Source organism: Bos javanicus, chromosome 1 (genome assembly GCF_032452875.1).
Source record: "Bos javanicus breed banteng chromosome 1, ARS-OSU_banteng_1.0, whole genome shotgun sequence".
Lineage (NCBI taxonomy): Eukaryota > Metazoa > Chordata > Mammalia > Artiodactyla > Bovidae > Bos > Bos javanicus.
The window spans coordinates 41888164-41908970 of NC_083868.1; the positions used below are offsets into that span (position 1 = coordinate 41888164).

Here is a 20807-nt window from a genome sequence, read left to right on the forward strand (position 1 = left end):
ATGTTACTTTTTTCCCAGGCTGCTAATATACTTCAACAGGATACCAGGTGAAAAAAATTATTCAGTCTTCTATTCTCTCCATAAGGACAGTAGCTTTATGAAAGCAGGGACCATATATACCATTTCAGTGTCCACAGTACCTAACAATAAGAGACAAATGACTGTTGGTTTCAAATTTACAGCAAAGCATTACAGTGATCCCTTCACCCTCCACCTCCCCCTATTTTCCATCGTATGGTGTTTACATCTGCTATGGTAGCAAACTCAGCCAAATTGAGATTTGGAGCTTGTAATATGTTACTTGGATTCTTCCAAGGCATACTTTTCATCTCAAAACTCTCAGTGTTCCTAAAAATTAGCACAGGAAGAAATATTAATATTTTTTTCATCTATTCATTCATGTATTCATTCATCTAGCATATAAAATGCTGACCATGTGCCAATCTTAGGACTATATACTTGAATAAGAGAAAATTCTTGACCCTGAATAGTTCATAATATAACATGGAAAATATATAGTCCCAATATATTTGTCTGCTACTTTTTTTTCCTGCCACTCTTGTATAACTGCTGCTATATTATGACTGTATCCAGCAAATTAGATGTACTTAGTAATTTGGGTACCATATAAGGCCAAAGTATATACAAAATGAACTTCAGGGTCCTTAGAAGACAGTGTTTGTTAAATACTAACTGATATCACTGTAATAGTTTAAATGCTATGGAATATAAAGGAAAAGAAGACATATATAGTGGTTATTATACATTAAGGGGTCTTTATTATTAGATTTAACATGACAGTTTGCATAACTTTATATATTATGACTAATGGACATTCTTTTGCTTTTACCTGTGCTAAGCATTGTGCTTTGTGTATTCAAAACGTTGTCTGCCTTACATCTTTGGAAAAATACTGTAAGGATGCAATTATAATCACCACTTCTCAGAGAGAATCTAAAGTTCAGAGAGTTTGAATAAGTTGTATAAGATCATGTAGCTAATGAGAGATGAGGCTGAAATGTAAGGCAAGCATGTCTGGAACTGGAATGGAAGACAGTCATCCGATTTATTTCATCTGTTAGATGCTAGAGAATTATAATTCCTTCTGTTTCTGGAAACATGAATAAGGGTGGGAGATGAAAAGCTTGATCCCATCCATAGCTGAATTTTACTATAGCTAACTGTTTACTCCATGCAAGATTCATAGTTATCTGAGGGATTAATGGGTCCTAACACCTTTTCACGGAGAAGGCAATGGCAAGCCACTCCAGTACTCTTGCCTAGAAAATCCCATGGATGGAGGGGCCTGGTGGGCTACAGTCCATGGGGTCGCTATGAGTCGGTCGCGACTGAGCGACTTCACTTTCACTTTTCACTTTCATGCATTGGAGAAGGAAATGACAACCCACTCCAGTGTTCTTGCCTGGAGAATCCCAGAGATGGCAGAGCCTGATGGGCTGTTGTCTGTGGGGTCGCACAGAGTCAGACATGACTGAAGAGACATAGCAGCAGCAACAACACCTTTTCATTATAAATATCAAACTTAGCATAGCATTTCAGCTAATTTGTTTTATGTGAAAGGTATGTTAAGTTCAAACTTTATGTCAGTTTTAAATTTGACTTTTAAAAGTAAGCATATGAACAAAGATGTAGGGAAAAGGAAGCTTCCATTTATTGTTCAGGAACCAATAAATTGGTATAATCACTTTGGAGAGCAAAATAATAGGAAGATGCCTGTATACTTCATACAAATGCATTTCTGCTTTCATTCACACTTTAAAGAGATATTTACATATATTCAAGGAGATTTGGACAGAGATGTTCCGTGCAGCACTGGTTTAAATAGCAGTAATTTTTTAAAAGACCTACAATTTTATCAATAAAGGAAAAAGTAAATAACTTTTGGTATAGTCATGCAATGGAATATTAAACATTGGTTAAAAGTGAATGAACCAGAAGTACATACATTGGCATAGATAAATTTAGAAATCTAGAAAATGAAACATTGAATTAAATGCATAACACACATAAAATAATTCATTTAAATAACATTGAATATCACTCCAAACAGGATTATATAGCCTTATACTACATTTCATACTATACTGTATTATAAATAGTACAATATATACTATTGTTACATAGCACAAGGATTTATTATGCATATTAAGTTTATACATATGCTTACAGTACTTATACAGACTGGTTCCAAATTGGGAAAGGAGTACATCAAGCTGTACATTGTCACCCTACTTATTTAACTTGTATGCAGAGTACATCAGGAGAAATGCTGAACTGGTTGAAGCACAAGCTGGAATCAAGATTGCCGGGAGAAGTATCAATAACCTCAGGTATGCAGATGGCACCACCCTTATGGCAGAAAGCAAAGAAGAACTAAAGAGCCTCTTGATGAAAGTGAAAGAAGAGAGTGAAAAAGTTGGCTTAAAACTCAACATTCAGAAAAGTAAGATCATGACATCCGGTCCCATCACTTCATGGCAAATAAATGGGAAAACAATAGAAACAGTGAGAGACTTTATATTTTGGAGCTCCAAAATCACTGCAGATGGTGACTTTAGCCATGAAATTAAAAGACACTTGCTCCTTGGAAGAAAAGCTATGACCAGCCTACACACAGCATATTAAAAACCAGAGACATTACTTTGCCTACAAAGATCCATCTAGTCAAAGCTATGGTTTTCCAATAGTCATGTATGGATGTGAGAGTTGGACTGAGTACCAAGAATTGATGCTTTTGAACTGTGATGTTAGAGAATACTCTTGAGGGTCCCTTGGACTGCAAGGAGATCAAACCAGTCAATCTTAAAGGAAATCAGTCCAGAATATTCATTGGAAGGACTGATGCTCCAATACTTTGGCCACCTGATGCAAAGAACTGACTCCTTGGAAAGGACCCTGATGCTAGGAAAGATTGAAGGCAGGAGGAGTAGGGGATGACAGAGGATGAAATGGTTGGATGACATCACTGATTTGATATGATTTTGAGCAAGCTCTGGGAATTAGTGATGGACAGGGAAGCCTGGCGTGCTGCAGTCCATGGGGTAAGCAAAGAGTCGGACATGAATGAGCAACTGAACTGAACTGAATAGTAATGCATATGAAGATTTTGGGGGTAAAACACAGCAGAATCTGATTGAGGAGATCATAAAAGGAACTCCTGCTTGTCTGGAAAGTTGCTTTGTTTTGTTTTTAATTACACAAAAAAAGATGGAAACCAAATCCTTCAATTTTCCTGTTTTGTTTTTTTTTTAAACTAGGTGATAATATATGTTCATCATAGTATTGTACTTTTGTATTTTTTGTGAAACTTCATAATAATCGGTCAGCTTGCACTTGAAATTATATTCTTAAGAGCATTTCTGTTATTTACATTATAAAAGAGGTTTGTTTATATTTTAGTGATTTCTTTTATGAAATGTAACTTTGGAATGCAAAGTATGTTTCCAATCCTTCTTTGAAATGTACATTTTTGTATTTTAAAAGTCCATAGCAAAAATAAAAATATGCATTTTGGATTCAGTATAGTTTTTCATCCTTTGTGCAGCTTAAAAAACACACCATGTCTCTGATCTCACATCTCAGCCTTGTGATGGCAGCTTAGTCATAAAATATCAATCACAACAACAGGACGTGGGAATAAGCTGGTGACATTCCTCTTTTCTGATGAGTCAGTAGTTGAAACATTGTAAGTTCCCAGCTACTGTGATCACATCCATCTCTTGTTAATAAGGAAAGTAAGTCATTTTAAATGAGAATATTATTTCATAAGTCATTAACTTTTGAAGTCAGAAAATTGATCCAAGAATGGCTTGTTATTTGAATTCATCAGCCACAAAGTAACTAGTCAGCCTTTTAGGAAGTAGTACCTATAAAAAGAAATAGTGCTTTTGAGTTATTATAATGTGATTTGAAAGATAGAAATGATCATTTTTAAAAGAAAATGCCATTTGATTCTGAACTTATCTTTTATTACTATCTTGCTTTATATCACTAACACTATCTATTGTACTCAATTTTACAAGTCATTATAATTATCTCGTTTTATACCCTTGTGTAATGCAAACTTATTTTTTTCTCTACAGGAAATTATTTTGTCTGTTTTTTAAAATAAATCAGGTGTATTTTTTTTCTGTGTAAAATTATTGAAAAACAATTTATATGAAGCATTTGTTGGATATACAGTTCTTAAAAAAATGTTTTTGGGAGGAAGGTGTTATTTCACTGTGAGATCCATTGCTTTTGTTTTACACTAGAGGTAAAACTTTTGAAAGCTTTCTAAGACACTAAAATATGTTCTCTAATTTTATTTTCCTTTCTTAGGGAAAATAACAGCTATTTGAACTTCTGTTTTTCTCAATACTTCCTGTATTCCAGGCTCATTATACACTTTAAAAGACTCCAGTAAATGTTGACAAGTTCCAAACCTCATGTACTTCCTCACTCCTATTTCCAAATTAATCCCTCCCTCCAGCTTCCCACATTCATAAGTGCTATCGCAGTTCTCCCAGTTGCCCAGACTCAAAACCTCTCTTACCCTTTTGCATCTTTCACCTTTCACATCCTCATTCTTTCCTACCAATCAGAAATCAGCTACCAAAGGAACCTCCTGTTTCTGTGCCTCTCCTTACCACTCTTTCCCAGGCCTCCATTGCCTCAAGCCTAGGTTATTGCAATAGTTCTAAAGATTCTCTCCGATGCTATCTCTCCTCATCTTGACAATCCAGGCACATCGTTACTTTTCTTTTCCTCCAATATACATGCAACCCACTCCAGTATTCTCTCTGGAAAAAACTCCATAGACAAGCTTGGCGGGCTACAGTCCATGGGGTTGCAGAGAGTCAGACAGGACTGAGCACACATGCGTAATATGCACTACTGAGTTTAGATATTTACTCTGTTCTTTAGTGCTATTTACAACTTCTTGTTTTATGACTTTGGAGACTTTTCATGGTTTTGGTCAATTCTTCTTATTGGACCTATTGCTTTACCATATTGTCTTGGTTTCTGCCATACATCAACATGAATCAGTCAAAGGTGTGCATATGTCCCCTCCCGTGTGAACCTACCTCCCTCCCTACCCTACTCCTCTAGATTGTCACAGAGCACTAAGGTGAGTTCCTTGCATCATACAACAAATTCTCAGTATCTATTTTACATATGGTAAAATATATTTTTCAAGCTCCTCTCAATCCATCACAACCTCTCCTTCCCCAGCTGTTCTCCGTATCTGTGCCTCTATTACTGCCCTACAAGTAGGTTTGTCAGTACTATTTTTCTAGATTCCATATATATGAATTAATATATGATATTTTTATTTCCCTTTTTGAATGTTTTACTCTGTGTAACAGGCTCTAACAAATGTTTACAGATTACCTACATGCTAAGACCATGCAGGCACTAGACACACAACAGTGACAAGGCTAATTTTTATTGTTCCTTTTTAGTCTATTTTTGTTCCTTCACAAAGTAAAGGGTATCTCTCTTTTCCCCAAAACCTTACGCTTTCTACATGCACTGGTCATCCTGCTACATAGCCTTTATTTTTCTCTTTGCACAAGCAAAGGGAGTGTATTTTTGAAAATAGTTGTCATAATCAATAAGCTAACCCCTCCCACTTCTATTGTTTCTAATTTGAGATTGGTCTCTGTAGCATCACTGAGAAAATGCTAGGAGGAATTTACTGAATTCCATGATTATTAGTGTATTAAACCTTGTAGTTAAATAGTAACTTCATCACATTTTATTCCCATAAAATCCTGAGTCAGGATGAGAAGAAGGGAGGGACTAAGGTAGCAAAAGCTACTGAGTAAAATTTATTGAATACACATTTTCTTCTGTTTTTTTATTTATTTAAGCACAAAGCAAACTAATCAGTTTTTTATAACTGTAACTATGAAGAATTAAGGGCATGACTTATGAAAAAAGGATGATCAGTGTATATCTGAGGCAATATTTCTCTGTTTAATTTCCTAAGAAAATATAAGTATCATGTTAATAAATATTGTTTTACTATAGATATAAAATTATATTTGTAAAAATTAGCAGTGCAATACTATTCAGCAGCTGAGATGAACAAACTACTAATATATACACCAACATGGATGAATCTCAATTTGTTTTGCCACAAAAAAGAAAACATACAAAAAAGACTGACTACTATATGATTCATTTACATAAAAATATAGAAAATGCAATCTAACCTATATTGAGAGAAAGTGGATCAGAAGTTGTCTGGGACAGTTGTGGGGGAGCAAGGGATTACAAATGGTGCAAAAGGAATCTTTTGCTGGTAGTAAAAATATCCAGTATCTTGATGGTTTATTAGTGTATACTGTGTCAAAACTCATCAAATTGTACAATGTGAGTTTATACAGTTAATTCTATATAAGGCATACAATAATAATGGGAAAGATTAAATTTTAATGTTTCACTATTTTAATATTATAGGGAGATACTGAGTAAATACAATTCAAATTTTCCCCCAAAGGTACTAACTTTATTAAAACATAGGCCTGGTGTCTATTTTATCCATCAAAGCCCTTATATTAATCCTAATTGTTTAAAAAACCTGGTCTGATGATTTTAGCATCCCTTTGGTATCTAGTTCTGATGCTTACTCTGTCTCATCAGTGTGTTTTTTTGCCTTTTGGCTTGCCTCGTAATTTTTTCTTAATAGATGAACATTAAGTGTCAGATTAAAGGAACTGCTATAGGTAGGTCTTTGGTTATGTGGTGGTGAGGTGAGGGACAGGGGAAGTGTGCTGTTTTCCTGAGATTAGGTTTCAGTCTTTTAGTGAGGCTTTGCCTCTGGCCTGTGAACTTCACATGTATTCTCAGCATTTGTTTGTTTTTTTTTTTTTCCCTCCATTCACAGGTAGAACAGGATGACTTGAATGGGCTGGGGTTGATTATTTCTTTTCCCCAAACCAGTTAGACTGTGATAATACAAGAGCAGATTAAGCTCTGGTTATCTAGTTGCCCTTTGGGGCAAGTCTTATTAAAAACAAAGGGTTGTGGAATATTTAAAATGGTTCCTTTTCTTCTACAACTGCCTGAAGAATGAGGGAGCTTTACTCCAGTTTTTACGGTAAGAAACTGGAGGTAAAATCCACAAAGTATGGGGGTTCTTCTATCACTAGTAGCCCTGGAGTTTTCAACTTTCCGGAGTTGTCCACGTTGGGTCTCCAGCAATTTGTCAATTACAAGGCAGGTTTCCTGCCCCAGCACTGGTTTCCACAGCAGATTCTGTTCTGTCTCTGCTCCAATAAGCCAGGACTTGCTGTAGTTGCCTGTCTTTCTAATTCAAAAGCAGTGGTTTGCCTTCTGAATTCATCTCTTTTATGAATCCGAGAAGAGTTGTTGACTTTTCTATCTGTTCAGATTATTACTTATTTTTAGGATGGACTATTTCCCAGCTCCTTACATGTGGGACCAGACCCACTGTTTATCTTGATTCAGAATTAGGTCTGAACTGGAACACTGGTGAATCATTTCTGCCTGATGTGTATACCTTTTTTGGGAAAATGAGACTTTTTTCAACACTGTTACTTTCTACACTGACTGAGGAATTTACACTCATCAGAAAATCAGGAAGTAAGAAAAATAACGACAAAGAATGATGAATTATGCTGGTGGTGGTTTGAAGGAGATAAGAGCATAAGTAACAATTTATTTTGGAGATTTTATATTATGAGGGTATCAAAGACTCAGGTAATGGGGATAGAAGAATATTTAGTAGAATTATATATGATAAAATTATCTAGAATCTGAAAAATTAAGCATACCCTTCTGTTGTCCAGCTCTGAGTCTAAGTAGATGACACTGGGACCCACATGGATAAAAGTGGGACAGAGACAATTCTCCTGTCGTATGTATTGCCAAAGCTCAAACTGAAGAGATTTCCTTTCCTTGACTAGAGGTTCGTCTAGTCAAGGCTATGGTTTTTCCTATGGTCATGTATGGATGTGAGAGTTGGACTGTGAAGAAGGCTGAGCGCCGAAGAATTGATGCTTTTGAACTGTGGTGTTGCAGAAGACTCTTGAGAGTCCCTTGGACTGCAAGGAGATCCAACCAGTCCATTCTGAAGGAGATCAGCCCTGGGATTTCTTTGGAAGGAATGATGCTAAAGCTGAAACTCCAGTACTTTGGCCACCTCATGAGAAGAGTTGACTCATTGGAAAAGATTCTGATGCTGGGAGGGATTGGGGGCAGGAGAGAAGGGGACGACAGAGGATGAGATGGCTGGATGGTATCACTGACTCGATGGACGTGAGTCTGAGTGAACTCCGGGAGTTGGTGATGGACAGGGAGGCCTGGCGTGCTGCGATTCATGGGGTCACAAAGAGTCGGACACGACTGAACGACTGATCTGATCTGATGATGACTGGACTTTAGCCGTGACATACGCTGCCAAAATTCTGGAGAACTGACTTCAATGAAATGGGAACAGACAAACCCTGGAATTAAATATTGGGTTGGCCTAAATGTTCATTTGGCCTTCTCTGTAACATTTTGACATTTTACTGAAAAACATTTTGGCCAACCTAATAGAATGCTCAAACTACTGCACAATTGCACTCATCTCACACACTAGTAAAGCAATACTCAAAATTCTCCAAGCCAGGCTTCAACAGTATGTGAACCATGAACTTCCAGATGTTCAAGCTGGTTTTAGAAAAGGCAAAGGAACCAGAGATCAAATTGCCAACATCTGTTGGATCATCAAAAAAGCAAGAGAGTTCCACAAAAACATCTATTTCTGCTTTATTGACTATGCCAAAGCCTTTGACTGTGTTTCCACAACAAACTGTGGAAAATTCTGAAAGAGATGGGAATATCAGACCACCTGACCTGCCTCTTGAGAAATCTGTATGCAGGTCAAGAAGCAACAGTTAGAATTGGACATGGAACAACAGACTGGTTCCAAATCAGGAAAGGAGTACATCAAGGCTGTATATTGTCACCCTGCTTATTTAACTTCTATGCAGAGTACATCATGAGAAATGCTGGGCTAGATGAAGCACAAGCTGGAATCAGATTGTCAGGAGAAATATCAATAACCTCAGATATGCAGAAAGCAAAGAGCTAAAGAGCCTCTTCATGAAAGCGAAAGAGGAGAATGAAAAAGTTGGCTTAAGCTCAACATTCAGAAAACAAAGATCATGGCATCCTGTCCCATCACTCCATGGCAAATAGATGGGGAAACAATGGAAACAGTGGCAGATTTTATTCTGTGGCCTCCAAAGTCACTGCAGATGGTGACTTTAGCCATGAAATTAAAAGACGCTTACTCCTTGGAAGGAAAGTTATGAGCAACCTAGACAGCATATTAAAAAGCAGAGACATTACTTTGCCAACAAAGGTCCACCTAGTCATGGTTTTTCCAGTAGTCATGTGTAGATGTGAGAATTGGACTATAAAGAAAGCTGAGCACCAAAGAATTGATGCATTTGAACTGTGGTGTTGGAGAAGACTCTTGAGATTCCCTTGGACTGCAAGGAGATCTAACCAGTCCATCCTAAAGGAAATCAGTCCTGAATATTCATTGAGAGGACTGATGTTTAAGCTGAAACTCTGATACTTTGGCCACCTGATACAAAGAACTGACTCATTTGAAAAGACCCTGATGCTGGGAAAGATCAAAAGTGGGAGGAGAAGGGGACACCAGAGGATAAAATGGTTGGATGGCATCACCAAATCAATGGACATGAGTCTGAGGTACTCCGGGAGTTGGTGATGGACAAGGAGGCCTGGATGTCTGCAGTCCATGGGGTCACAAAGAGTCGAACACAACTGAGAGACTTAACTGTACTGAACTGAAATAATATATACTTAAAGCAACTAAGGTGAAGCTGATCAGAGCACTGCATGACTAATTTCAAGATGACTATCAGAGCCTACTGTGTTGTTTCTACATGTAGCCCCCCTATCTCTATGAAAGTCCTTGCCCACTGATTGTCAGTGGGGGCAGTCAGCCTTTAGACAGGAGTCTACCTTCCCGACCCACCCCCAGTTGCTGACCTCTGAAATAAATGAAGCTTTCCTTTCCACCTCCCTGGCCTCTGTGTTGGCTTTAGAGCAGCCACCAGCCAGAAACCCACTTTCGGTAACAGCTTTTGGGCGCCCAACATGAGGCTGTGCTCTCATGACATCTGGCTCCCCTGGGTTTTCCAGAGCCAACGGCTGGAGCAACATGCCAAGATGGTTGAAATAAGCCAGCTGCTCATGGCTAGCTGGCCCTAAGAGGGGGATTTTGAGGGACACTCATATCAGCTGCAGAAACCATTTGTTTTGGGGATCCTCCCAGTTTCTCCCCTGCTCGGCACTGGCTGCTGACTTATGCTTTTCTTTGGTGAAAAAGAGACATGCATCTGGATGAACTGACGAGCTCCAAGACCCAGTAAGTCCACCAGTGTGAACCTGGGCAAATCTCTTTTGAGCACAAAGCACTATTTGGGCCTTTTGCCGATTGGTTCTGTTGACTGTCTGCCATTGAGTACTGTTTGTGAATGAAAAGTGCTATTTGGGCATTTTTGCCAGTTGGAGAAGGCAGTGGCACCCCATTCCAGTACTCTTGCCTGGAGAATCCCATGGATGGAGGAGCCTGGTAGGCTGCAGTCCACGGGGTCGCTGAGGGTTGGACGCGACTGAGCGCCTTCACTTTCACTTTTCACGTTCATGCGTTGGAGACGGAAATGGCAACCCACTCCAGTGTTCTTGCCTGGAGAATCCCAGGGACGGGGGAGCCTGGTGGGCTGTCGTCTATGGGGTCGCACAGAGTCGGACACGACTGAAGCCACTTAGCAGCAGCAGCAGCCAGTTGGTTCTGTTGTGCACCTGGATATTGAGGACCCTTTGTGGAAATGTTTGTTCCAGACTCCGTTACTGGTTATTCCCTCAGCAGGTTTGCGACAGTTCTGTCTTCCGTTGCGTGAATGCATATTCCATTTATGCAATTGGTATCTTTATTGTCTTTTGTAAAATGGGCAATTCAAGTTCAATTCACTAGGAAAAAAAACTCTATAAGATTACAATTAAAGCAAAATAAAGATGAGTTTTTAAACAATGTATGGTAATTCTATTCTTCAGACTCCAGAGGGTTAAGATGAAACTCTTAAAACTCCAAAATTGGTTCTTTATGCATATGCAGTTAAAGAAAACTAGTGTGATAAAATGTTGTTTTCAGAATTCTAACTCTGAGAGAACAAAAATATGCCTAGGAGAAAGTTTGAAGTGAGCTCTTATCATGTCCTTAAAATACAAATACAGCCCACTTGACCTGAGACTTCAATTTTGGGTTAATTAGAAGAACTTCAAAAGATGTTTGGGTTCATTAAACATGCATCTTCTATCACATTAAAGAGAAATTATACTATGAAAAAAGTATGTTTTTAGAGGTTATAGAACACATTCTTAAGTTTGCCAATCAGAAAATGTTGGTGTAGCAGTTCAATTACTTCTTTCTTGGTTTTGTTAGGGTCATTTAAGTTAAAATTTGTAATATGTGATTAAAGCTACTAAAATGATAAGGAAACCATTTTAGTGTGTAAAGCAGGTAGCATATGTATTAATGGTGAAAGAAGGTATAACTATGGAAATATTTTTGTTGAGGAAAAAAGCAAAATAATTTTGTCCTAGATCTACTTGCTTATGTATGGGGAAAAATAAGGGATAAATTAATATGGACCCAGGTTGTGATAAAAGATTTATGAAAAATGACTTTGGAAAAAAAAATGTGTGTTGTCAGGATTAAGATTAGACTTAAGTAAGTGAACTTTGTTGTTAATAGCAAGCTAATACAAGATTGGAATTTGGTTTTCTTTCTTCCTGTTAAGAAAACAAAATTTTCCTGGAATATTGAGCTGCTTTTGATAACAGATTGTAAGTTTCTTCCTCTAACTAACTTTCAGTGTTCCAGAGGGCCTCTAGGCATCTAGAGGCATCTAGAAAAAATATTTACGTAACTAGAATTATTTGGTATGTTAAATTATATGAAAAAATTGATAAATTTTAGATCATACTGATCAACTGGGTAAGAAATTTTTAAATTCTAACAGAGCTGTTGTTTTACTTCAAACAATATTTTTGACCCCAGTGTTCTGATGGAAAAGAAATCATCTAATGAAATTATCACAGAGTCTGATGTGTATCACTGCTGGCTCTAAGTTTACTGCTGAAAGTACATGTGCAATGCTTATGTGGCAATTGGGTATAAGTGATAAAATATATAGCCTTTAAAATATTTCCCTGTCAGCATACCTCTGTACTTGTTTGTTTTGTCTGATCAGTTTTCCCCCAAATGTTGATAACTAGACCAATATATATACAAAAAGTTGGCCTAGCACCGATGGATGTGAATGGATGCAGAGCAGGCAACTGCGCCATTCTGGCAATGCTGGGAAAATATATTATCAGTGCTGTCAATGAAAACATTTATGATTAAAAGGGGAAAGCGAAGAAAGAAATGTTCACTTATTGGGGTGTGGGGAAGTCATTCTGGCTTAAACCTGATTTAATTTGAACTTTGAAAGTGGAAGTATTAGTCACTCAGTCATGTCCAACTCTCTGTAATGCCATGGATGGTAGCCTACCAGGTTCTTCTGTCCATGGAATTTTCCAGGCAAGAATACTGGAGTGGGTTGCCATTCCCTTCTCCAGGGGATCTTCCTGACCCAAGCATTGAACCCAGGTCTCCTGAACTGCCGACAGATTCTTTACCACTGAGCGACCAGGGAAGCCCAGTTTGAAATATAGACTAACCAAAATAGCTTGTTTGTGGCCTGTTAAACATACATTGCACACTGCTTTAACCATTAAGAAAAAAAATTACATTTAGAGAATATATATTTTGATTATTATCCTCATTGTAATATGCCCACTAATTTTCAAATGTTTGTTCAGGTACTATAGCAAAATAACCAAAGAGAGAGGTAATATAAAATATATTGTTCTAATATAAAATCTTGATGCTAAGCTTGGGACTTGAATTTATTTCCAACTCCATGTCCATTCCAAAACCTATGCAGGACTATACTCCTCTGTAGCAAGAAGTCACCAGAGAGGCCATCACCCCATTCCTTCAAAGAGTTGAGAAAAATTGGAACAGAAATATAGCTATAACCAAGTTCCTCTGCCAAGTTTATGATTAAATTTTCTTTCTAAAACTTGATCCCCTTCCTTGTTCTGTACCTGTCTCTCTTCAAGATTGAGGACTGGTAAAGAAAAGTGAAAATTGAAATGGAGCAGGGCCCTGTGGTCCTCCCTTCTCTTATTTCCTCAGTGTGCCTTTTGGCTGTAGGAAAACTTTAATAAAACAATAATTTAATTAAAGGAGTGAGAAAATGCAGAAACAAAGGAAAATGCTCAAATGAGACCAAATAATAATATTTAATAGTTTAGTCATTAAACAAAAGTCAGGGACCTTAAGTTCCTCCTCAGGGGCTATAGATAATATTCTGAATGGTATCCATTGGGCTGCCTTATAGATACTTTGGGGTTTCCCTGATGGCTCCACAGGTAAAGAATCCATAGGACATGACTGAGTGACTAAACTTCACAGCAGAATTTAAATTAAAGAAACTTTAGTAGGGTGTGATCTGTGGTTTGTTTTTTGTTGTTTTGTTGATTTTTTCACCATTTGGGCCCAAAAAGACTACTTAGCATGTGGCCTAAACTTCAGAAGCATTTATGAAGATAGTCTGTTTTCATTCAGATAAAGAGAAGTAACTCACTCATTGTTTTATTTATTGTGGGTTTTGTTTTTGTTTTTTTTTTCTGTAGACTCTTGGCTGTATATTAGGACAAAAATAATATGTATTTACAAATAAATCAGAATTTGATTTTACATAATGTAAATGTCTAGAATGCTATTTAGAAATATTTATATTAGATGAATTAGTATATGGATGATGAGCATGTTTTAAATGGAAGTCTGATAAGCATATCAGCAAAAGATTTAAATTACAGTAACCGATTGTGACATCCTTAGTAAATGCCAAGACACATAGCTTTTACAGCAAGTTCATGGAAATACTCCGATTAAATATTCATGAATTCTCTACTAAAAGAAAAGTCTCTTATGGTCTTGTTTGACAGAGAATGACCTTTGCTTCAATGAGTTCCCATCTTTGCTGTAACTTAGTGCTCAGATACCCTGCTTAGATGAATAAAACATAGCATTTTGTTCTTTGTATTTAGTATATGTGATAATTAACAGAAAGGAAGACTTTGAAGCTTTAAAATGAAGTAAATGGGTTGAAAAAAGGCATTAAGAAATCTTTGAATATCAATTTCTCAGCAGGAAATTTGTCAAAGCAATTAGGATCCACCCTGACTTGGGCAAACACAGTAGTGTTCAATTGATGTGCTCGTTCACGTAACTCAAGCATTTTAACTTTAGTGATCTGTGCTAGTCAAACAATCTGTCACCTGATGGTTCATATACATAGGAGTCAATGGCTCCATTATGTAAAAAAGAACTTTATGATAATAATGTCAGATATACTATAGTTTTTAATATGAATACAAAACAAATAAGAAAGCATAAATTGGATAACTTTCAACCAGATATACTATAGATTCAATATACATTCAATTTTGGTATTTGTGCTTCTCTTTTTAGTTTTTATAGTCCTTTAGAAGGAAGGTGCTTTTATTTTCTACTGAGATATACTCAGAAAACAGTAGCAGTTAAGGTGGACAGGAAGTCATGTCCTGAAGATCTGAAAATTTGCTAAAACAACCATCCATTCCACCACACCCTCTGAGCAAATAAGGTATCACCTGATCCAAAAGAAAGTACTACATTAATTTTTGTGGCCATAGAACACCAACGATGTATTTAATCAGTAATTTACTTAATGGCCTGACCCAGAGGCAGGAGTTTATTCTATGGTGTTGAAAGATTATTTAGGACTTCATTGGGTAGATATATAGGGAATAAGGTATGGGCTCATTAATATTTTTCTAATGATATCTTTATGGAAAGACATGTGACACTTGACTCTCATGGAAACATTGATATCATATGTCCCCAAAGAAGGAGTATTTGTGCCTTTTATGTGAGAATTATATCGGTTTCCTGCCAAAGCTCTCTGACATATACTAGACACATCCAGAAACATTACAAAAAGGCATTACTCTTATTTGGTTAACATAAAACTTGCAGAATTAAAACAAAAGGCCAAGTTCATATTATTGAAATTGTTCATTGAAAATGCATGCCCTGAAAATTAGATTCTAGCATTTTGGCTAGAATGCAGTACCAGTGGGTGACATGAGATTTTTAAATGTTCCCTGGCATGCAATTAACAGGACCTAGAAAATTCCAATAAAGTATATATGTTTGAACAAATGTTTCAATTTCCTGGATTTACTTCTATATCGGCAGTCCCCAAAGTATTTCTACAGAGGATTACTCCTGTGACATACTTTTAAAAAAGTGTTTCCTTGGTCAGTTGAGTTGAGGAAATGTGCATGCTATATGATATTCTTTGCTACTTACAAAGCAGAATAATAACACATTCAAAGCTTTGATTTTTTTTAAATTTTATTTTATTTTTTAACTTTACAATATTGTATTGGTTTTAATACCTTTAATAAGAAAAGTTATTTGGCTTTTTCTCCCATCTAGTGTTCCCAAAATAGTACTTAACTACACAAATCTTTTCCTGTGCAATATTTATTGAAATCCTAAACATGTAATTTTCTGGAAAATTACTCCCAATGTAGCATTTACCAAAGATACTCAAATTTAATATCCTTTGGGAACTACTTGCCACAAGTCTTTCATATATGAAGAAACATTTTATTTTCTGCATGACTTTTTAGCATGTGGCATATGAAAGGTTTTCCTGGATTTGTGATGTTGACTATTGCAAAATCGTATAAGATTTATTAATGAAATGGCTCTTTTATGATAATAACAGTGTTTGTTCAATGTTCTCTTGTTCATGATAGTAGCAATAGCCAGGAATCTTGCGTGTTTGCAATGTATCAGAAGTTATTTTAAATGCTTTAAATGAAACGATATACTTAATCCTCACAATAACCTTCAGTAGTGGATATTATTATTTCTTCTTTTTAGAAGACAAAAAAAGAAAACAAGAGAAGTTAAATAAATTGCTCACATTCACATGACCAGTAACAGAGCTGGGATTCAAAACCAAGGAGCCTGACTCCAAAGTCCACTTGCATAATCCCAGCACTACATTGACACCTATCAGGAGAGCCCCTGCTGGGACTCTCCTGATCCTCCCTCCATCCTCACTCATTTGTGGCTTTAGATTCCTAGTGGCTGCCAGGGTATCTCAGTGAAAAGGAAACCCAGTCTTGTTCCAGAAACTTAAGACATTTGACAGTCTTTCTGAGTTTTTTATGCCAGAAATATGTCAGTAGTCAATACAAACTCTTGAGCTAGGGTCAACATAATAAAGTTTCCAAAGGTTAGACTAATATTATTTCCAAAAGTAGTTTTCTAGACATTCTGATATTTTATGAACATAGTGCCAGTAAAAGTTTTCCATTTTACATAATATGAAATAAGGAAAATATAATGTCATCACCTCTTTTTTGATATTTACAGTAACTTTAATCTAGCATTTCCCAAAGATATAATTAGAATTTGCAGATATTATATCTCCTTCATGGAACACCTATCAGCATCTTAAAGACCAGAAATACAACCTCCTTAGTTTGGTAAATAGTGATTTATGACCAGTGAGGTGCTGGTATTTTTTTTTTTAATTTTATTTTATTTTTAAACTTTACATAATTGTATTAGTTTTGCCAAATATCAAAATGAATCCGCCACAGGTATACATGTGTCTCCAGGGCAAAAATGAAAGGAAGTTTGATTTGCAGAAGTGAAAAGATAGGCACAATAGGTTCTGAAAAGCTGACAAAGTCTGACTTTAGTATACCATTTGTTTCTTAATCTTGTCAAAATCGAGCATTACCTCTTACATTATCATAAAAATTGGCATCTCTTTACTTGGAGGCCATTATTTAAAAGGTCAAGAGGGATTTTTTAAGGGTTATATTCAAGTGTCTTTTCTGATTACTTTATGTGGACAGTTTACATAAGTGCTTGAAAAGTCACATTTGGACTAAGTCACTATCAATATGGTTGTAATACTGTAGACTTTCTTCCAGAATTCCAACACTAGATGCATATCAAGATAGCCTTTATCCTAATAATTCTATCTCTAGATACTTAAATGTACTCCCATCACAAAAAGGCATATGCAAGAGTCTATAAAAAGGACAGTAAGTACACCCTAAGTGGGAACAAAATCCCCAAAGGGAACACCATAAGGAAAGAAAAGAGGAAAGCCATTTAGACCAGGTTTATTTCAAAGGTTCACTACCTATAGATTTTTACTCCCTAGATTTCTGTGCCCTAATGAAGTTCCCTCTAATTCTTTAAAAATACCACCTTATCGCAAAATGGCACATTGATATGTATAAGATGTTCAAAAATACTCTCATGAAAACATCTAAGACAACAATACCACCCATAATTATACTACTATTAATAGCATTGTACCCATCCTCATTGCATTGAAGCTGTCAGGGAAGAAAAAGAAAATTGCCTACCTTCTTTTTATATTGTTCTTAGACTTGTGAATTAAATTGACAAAAGAGAGATTATCAAGAGAAAAGATGGATTTTTATTCCTGTATATACATAGTTCATAGAAAAATATGACTCAAGGAGACATTTAGAACTGGGGACTTATATCTTGACAGGGGAAGGGGAGGGGAATAAAGAGCACTTATGGGAACACAAATGACATTTAGAAAAGATAAATGGACCCTTACAAAAATAGATGGCAGATATATAGTTTTGTGACAGTGTCTGTTTAGATGATTTCTTAGGGTGCTAACTTCTCTTTTCTGGTGATAGGCATCAGTCCTCTCTGGTTGCAGAACTCCTGAGGGAGGGGATTTATGACAGTTGAATTCTTCCAGGAGGCTTTGACTTTAAACAGATAAGTAGAGTTTAGAAGTTTAAAAAAAGAAACATCATAGTGTATATTCTCAAATGGACAAGATATATAAAGTGTAGAGAGCAGTGCTAGGGCTAAGTCACTTCAGTCGTGTCTGACTCTTTGCGACCCTATGGACCATAGACTGCCAGGCTCCTCTGAGGAATTCTCCAGGCAAGAATACTGGAGTGGTTAGCATTTCCTCCTCCATAGGATCTTCCCAACCCAGGAACTGAACCTGCGTCTCTGGCATCTCCTGATTGGCAGGCAGGTTATTTACCTCTAGCACCACCTAGCAGAACAGTTCAAAATGTGGGAAGATGTAATTGAGATTAGGAAATTGATCTGAGCAAATTATACTCAGGTTTTTCTGAAGCATAGCTGCATGCAAGGAAACTTTTCTGTGGGTATCTGGGAAACAAATCTCCAGCAAGCAGAGGTCATTTCTCAGTGGATTTATGACTCATTTCTCACTGGATTTATTATATGGGCTGATTTTTAGCCTGCTAGACCACTTCTCTTTGAAAACAGATTTGGCTTGCTTAAGAACCAGGCAAAATTAGGCAACTAACAGCTACAAAGATGTGCCAAAGATGGCCACAATAAAAAACAGAAATGGTATGGACCTAACAGAAGCAGGAGAAATTAAGAAGAGGTGGCAGGAATACACAGAAGAACAATACAAAAAAGATCTGCATGACTCAGATAATCACAATGGTGTGATCACTCACCTAGAGCCAGACACCCTAGAATGTGAAGTCAAGTGGGCCGTAGGAAGCATCACTACGAACAAATCTAGTGAAGGTGATGGAATTCCAGTTGAGCTATTTCAAATCCTAAAAGATGATGCTGTGAAAGTGCTGTACTCAATATGCCAGTAAATTTGGAAAACTCAGCAGTGGCCAAAGGACTAGAAAAGGTCACTGCAGTCCCAAAGAAAGGCAATGCCAAAGAATGCTCAAACTATTGCACAATTACACTCATCTCACACACTAACAAAGTAATGCTCAAAATTCTCCAAGCCAGGCTTCAATGGTACACAAACTCTGAACTTCCAGATGTTCAAGCTGGATTTAGAAAAGTCAGAGGAACCAGATGTCAAATTGCCAACATCCATTGGATTATTGAAAAAGCAAGAGAGTTCCAGAAAAACATCTATTCTGCCTTATTGACTATGCCAAAGCCTTTGACTGTGTGGATCACAACAAACTGTGGAAAATTCTGAAAGAGATGGGAATACCAGACCACCTGACCTGCCTCTTGAGAAATCTGTATGCAGGTCAGGAAGCAATAGTTAGAACTGGACATGGAACAACAGAAAGGAGTATGTCAATGCTATATTTTGTCACCTTGTTTATTTAACTTATATGCAGATTACATCATGTGAAATGCCAGGCTGGAGGAAGCACAAGCTGGAATCAAGATTGCCAGGAGAAATATCAATAACTTCAGATATGCAGATAACAACACACTTATGGCAGAAAGCAAAGAAGAACTAAAGAGCCTCTTGATGAAAGTGAGAGGAGAGTGGAAAAGTGGCTTAGAACTCAATATTCAGAAAACTAAGGTCATGGCATCTGGTCCCATCACTTCATGGCAAGTAGATGGGGAAACAGTGGAAACAGTGCCAGACTTTATTTTTCTGGGCTCCAAAATCACTGCAGATGGTGATTGCAGCCATGAAATTAAAAGACGCTTACTCCTTGGAAGAACAGTTATGACCAACCTAGACAGCATATTCAAAAGCAGAGACATTACTTTGCCAACAAAGGTCTGTCTAGTCAAGGCTATGGTTTTTCCAGTGGTCGTGTATGGATGTGAGAGTTGGACTGTGAAGAAAGCTGAGCACTGAAGAATTGATACTTTTGAACTGTGGTGTTGGAGAAGACTCTTGAGAGTCCCTTGGACTGCAAGGAGATCCAACCAGTCCACTCTGAAGGAGATCAGTTCTGGGCGTTCTTTGGAAGGAATGATGCTAAAGCTGAAACTCCAGTACTTTGGCCACCTCAGGCGAAGAGTTGACTTATTGGAAAAGACTCTGATGCTGGGAGGGGTTGGGGACAGGAGGAGAAGGGGACAACAAAGAATGAGATGGCTGGATGGCATCACCAACTCGATGGACATGAGTTTGAGTGAACTCTGGGAGTTGGTGATGGACAGGGAGGCCTGGCGTGCTGCAATACATGGGGTCGCAAAGAGTCGGACACGACTGAGCGACTGAACTTAACTGAACTGAACTGAAAATCACTACAGACGGTGACTGCAGCATTGAAATTAAAAGATGCTTACTCCTTGGAAGAAAAGGTATGACCAACCTAGACAGCATATTAAAAAGCAGAGACATTACTTTGCCAACAAAGGTCCATCTAGTCAAAGCTTTGGTTTTTTCAGTAGTCATGTTTGGATGTGAGAGTTGGACTATAAAGAAAACTGACCACCAAAGAATTGATGCTTTTGAACTGTGATGTTGGAGAATACTCTTGAGAATCACTTAGACAGCAAGAAGATCCAACCAGTCCATCCTAAAGGAAATCAGTACTGAATATTCATTGGAAGGACTGAGGCTGAAGCTGAAAGTCCAGTACTTTGGCCACCTGATGTGAAAAACTGACTCAATTTGAAAAGACCCTGATGCTGGGAAAGATTGAAGGTGGGAGAAGAAGGGGACAACAGAGGATGTGATCTCTAGATGGTATCACTGATTCAATGGATGTAAATTTGAGTATGCTCTGGGAGTTGGTGATGGACAGGGAAGCCTAGTGTGCTGCAGTGCCTGGGATCGCAAAGAGTCGCACACATC

At 37.3% G+C, this 20807-nt stretch overlaps 1 protein-coding gene across 12 annotated transcripts in view; it reads left to right on the forward strand.

Moving 5' to 3' along the window:
- The window catches only part of EPHA6 (EPH receptor A6), a 1025466-nt gene that overhangs the window by 584089 nt on the left and 420570 nt on the right, over nucleotides 1-20807 (forward strand). The window contains exon 6 of one of the 12 annotated variants that reach the window (XM_061436525.1): nucleotides 2273-5097. The exons of the other annotated variants lie outside the window; for them this stretch is intronic. Coding sequence (XP_061292509.1) covers nucleotides 2273-2646 — 374 coding nt within the window. The 3' untranslated portion in view covers nucleotides 2647-5097. Of the gene's footprint in view, nucleotides 1-2272; nucleotides 5098-20807 lie in introns of those variants that run through there. 12 annotated transcript variants of the gene reach the window in all.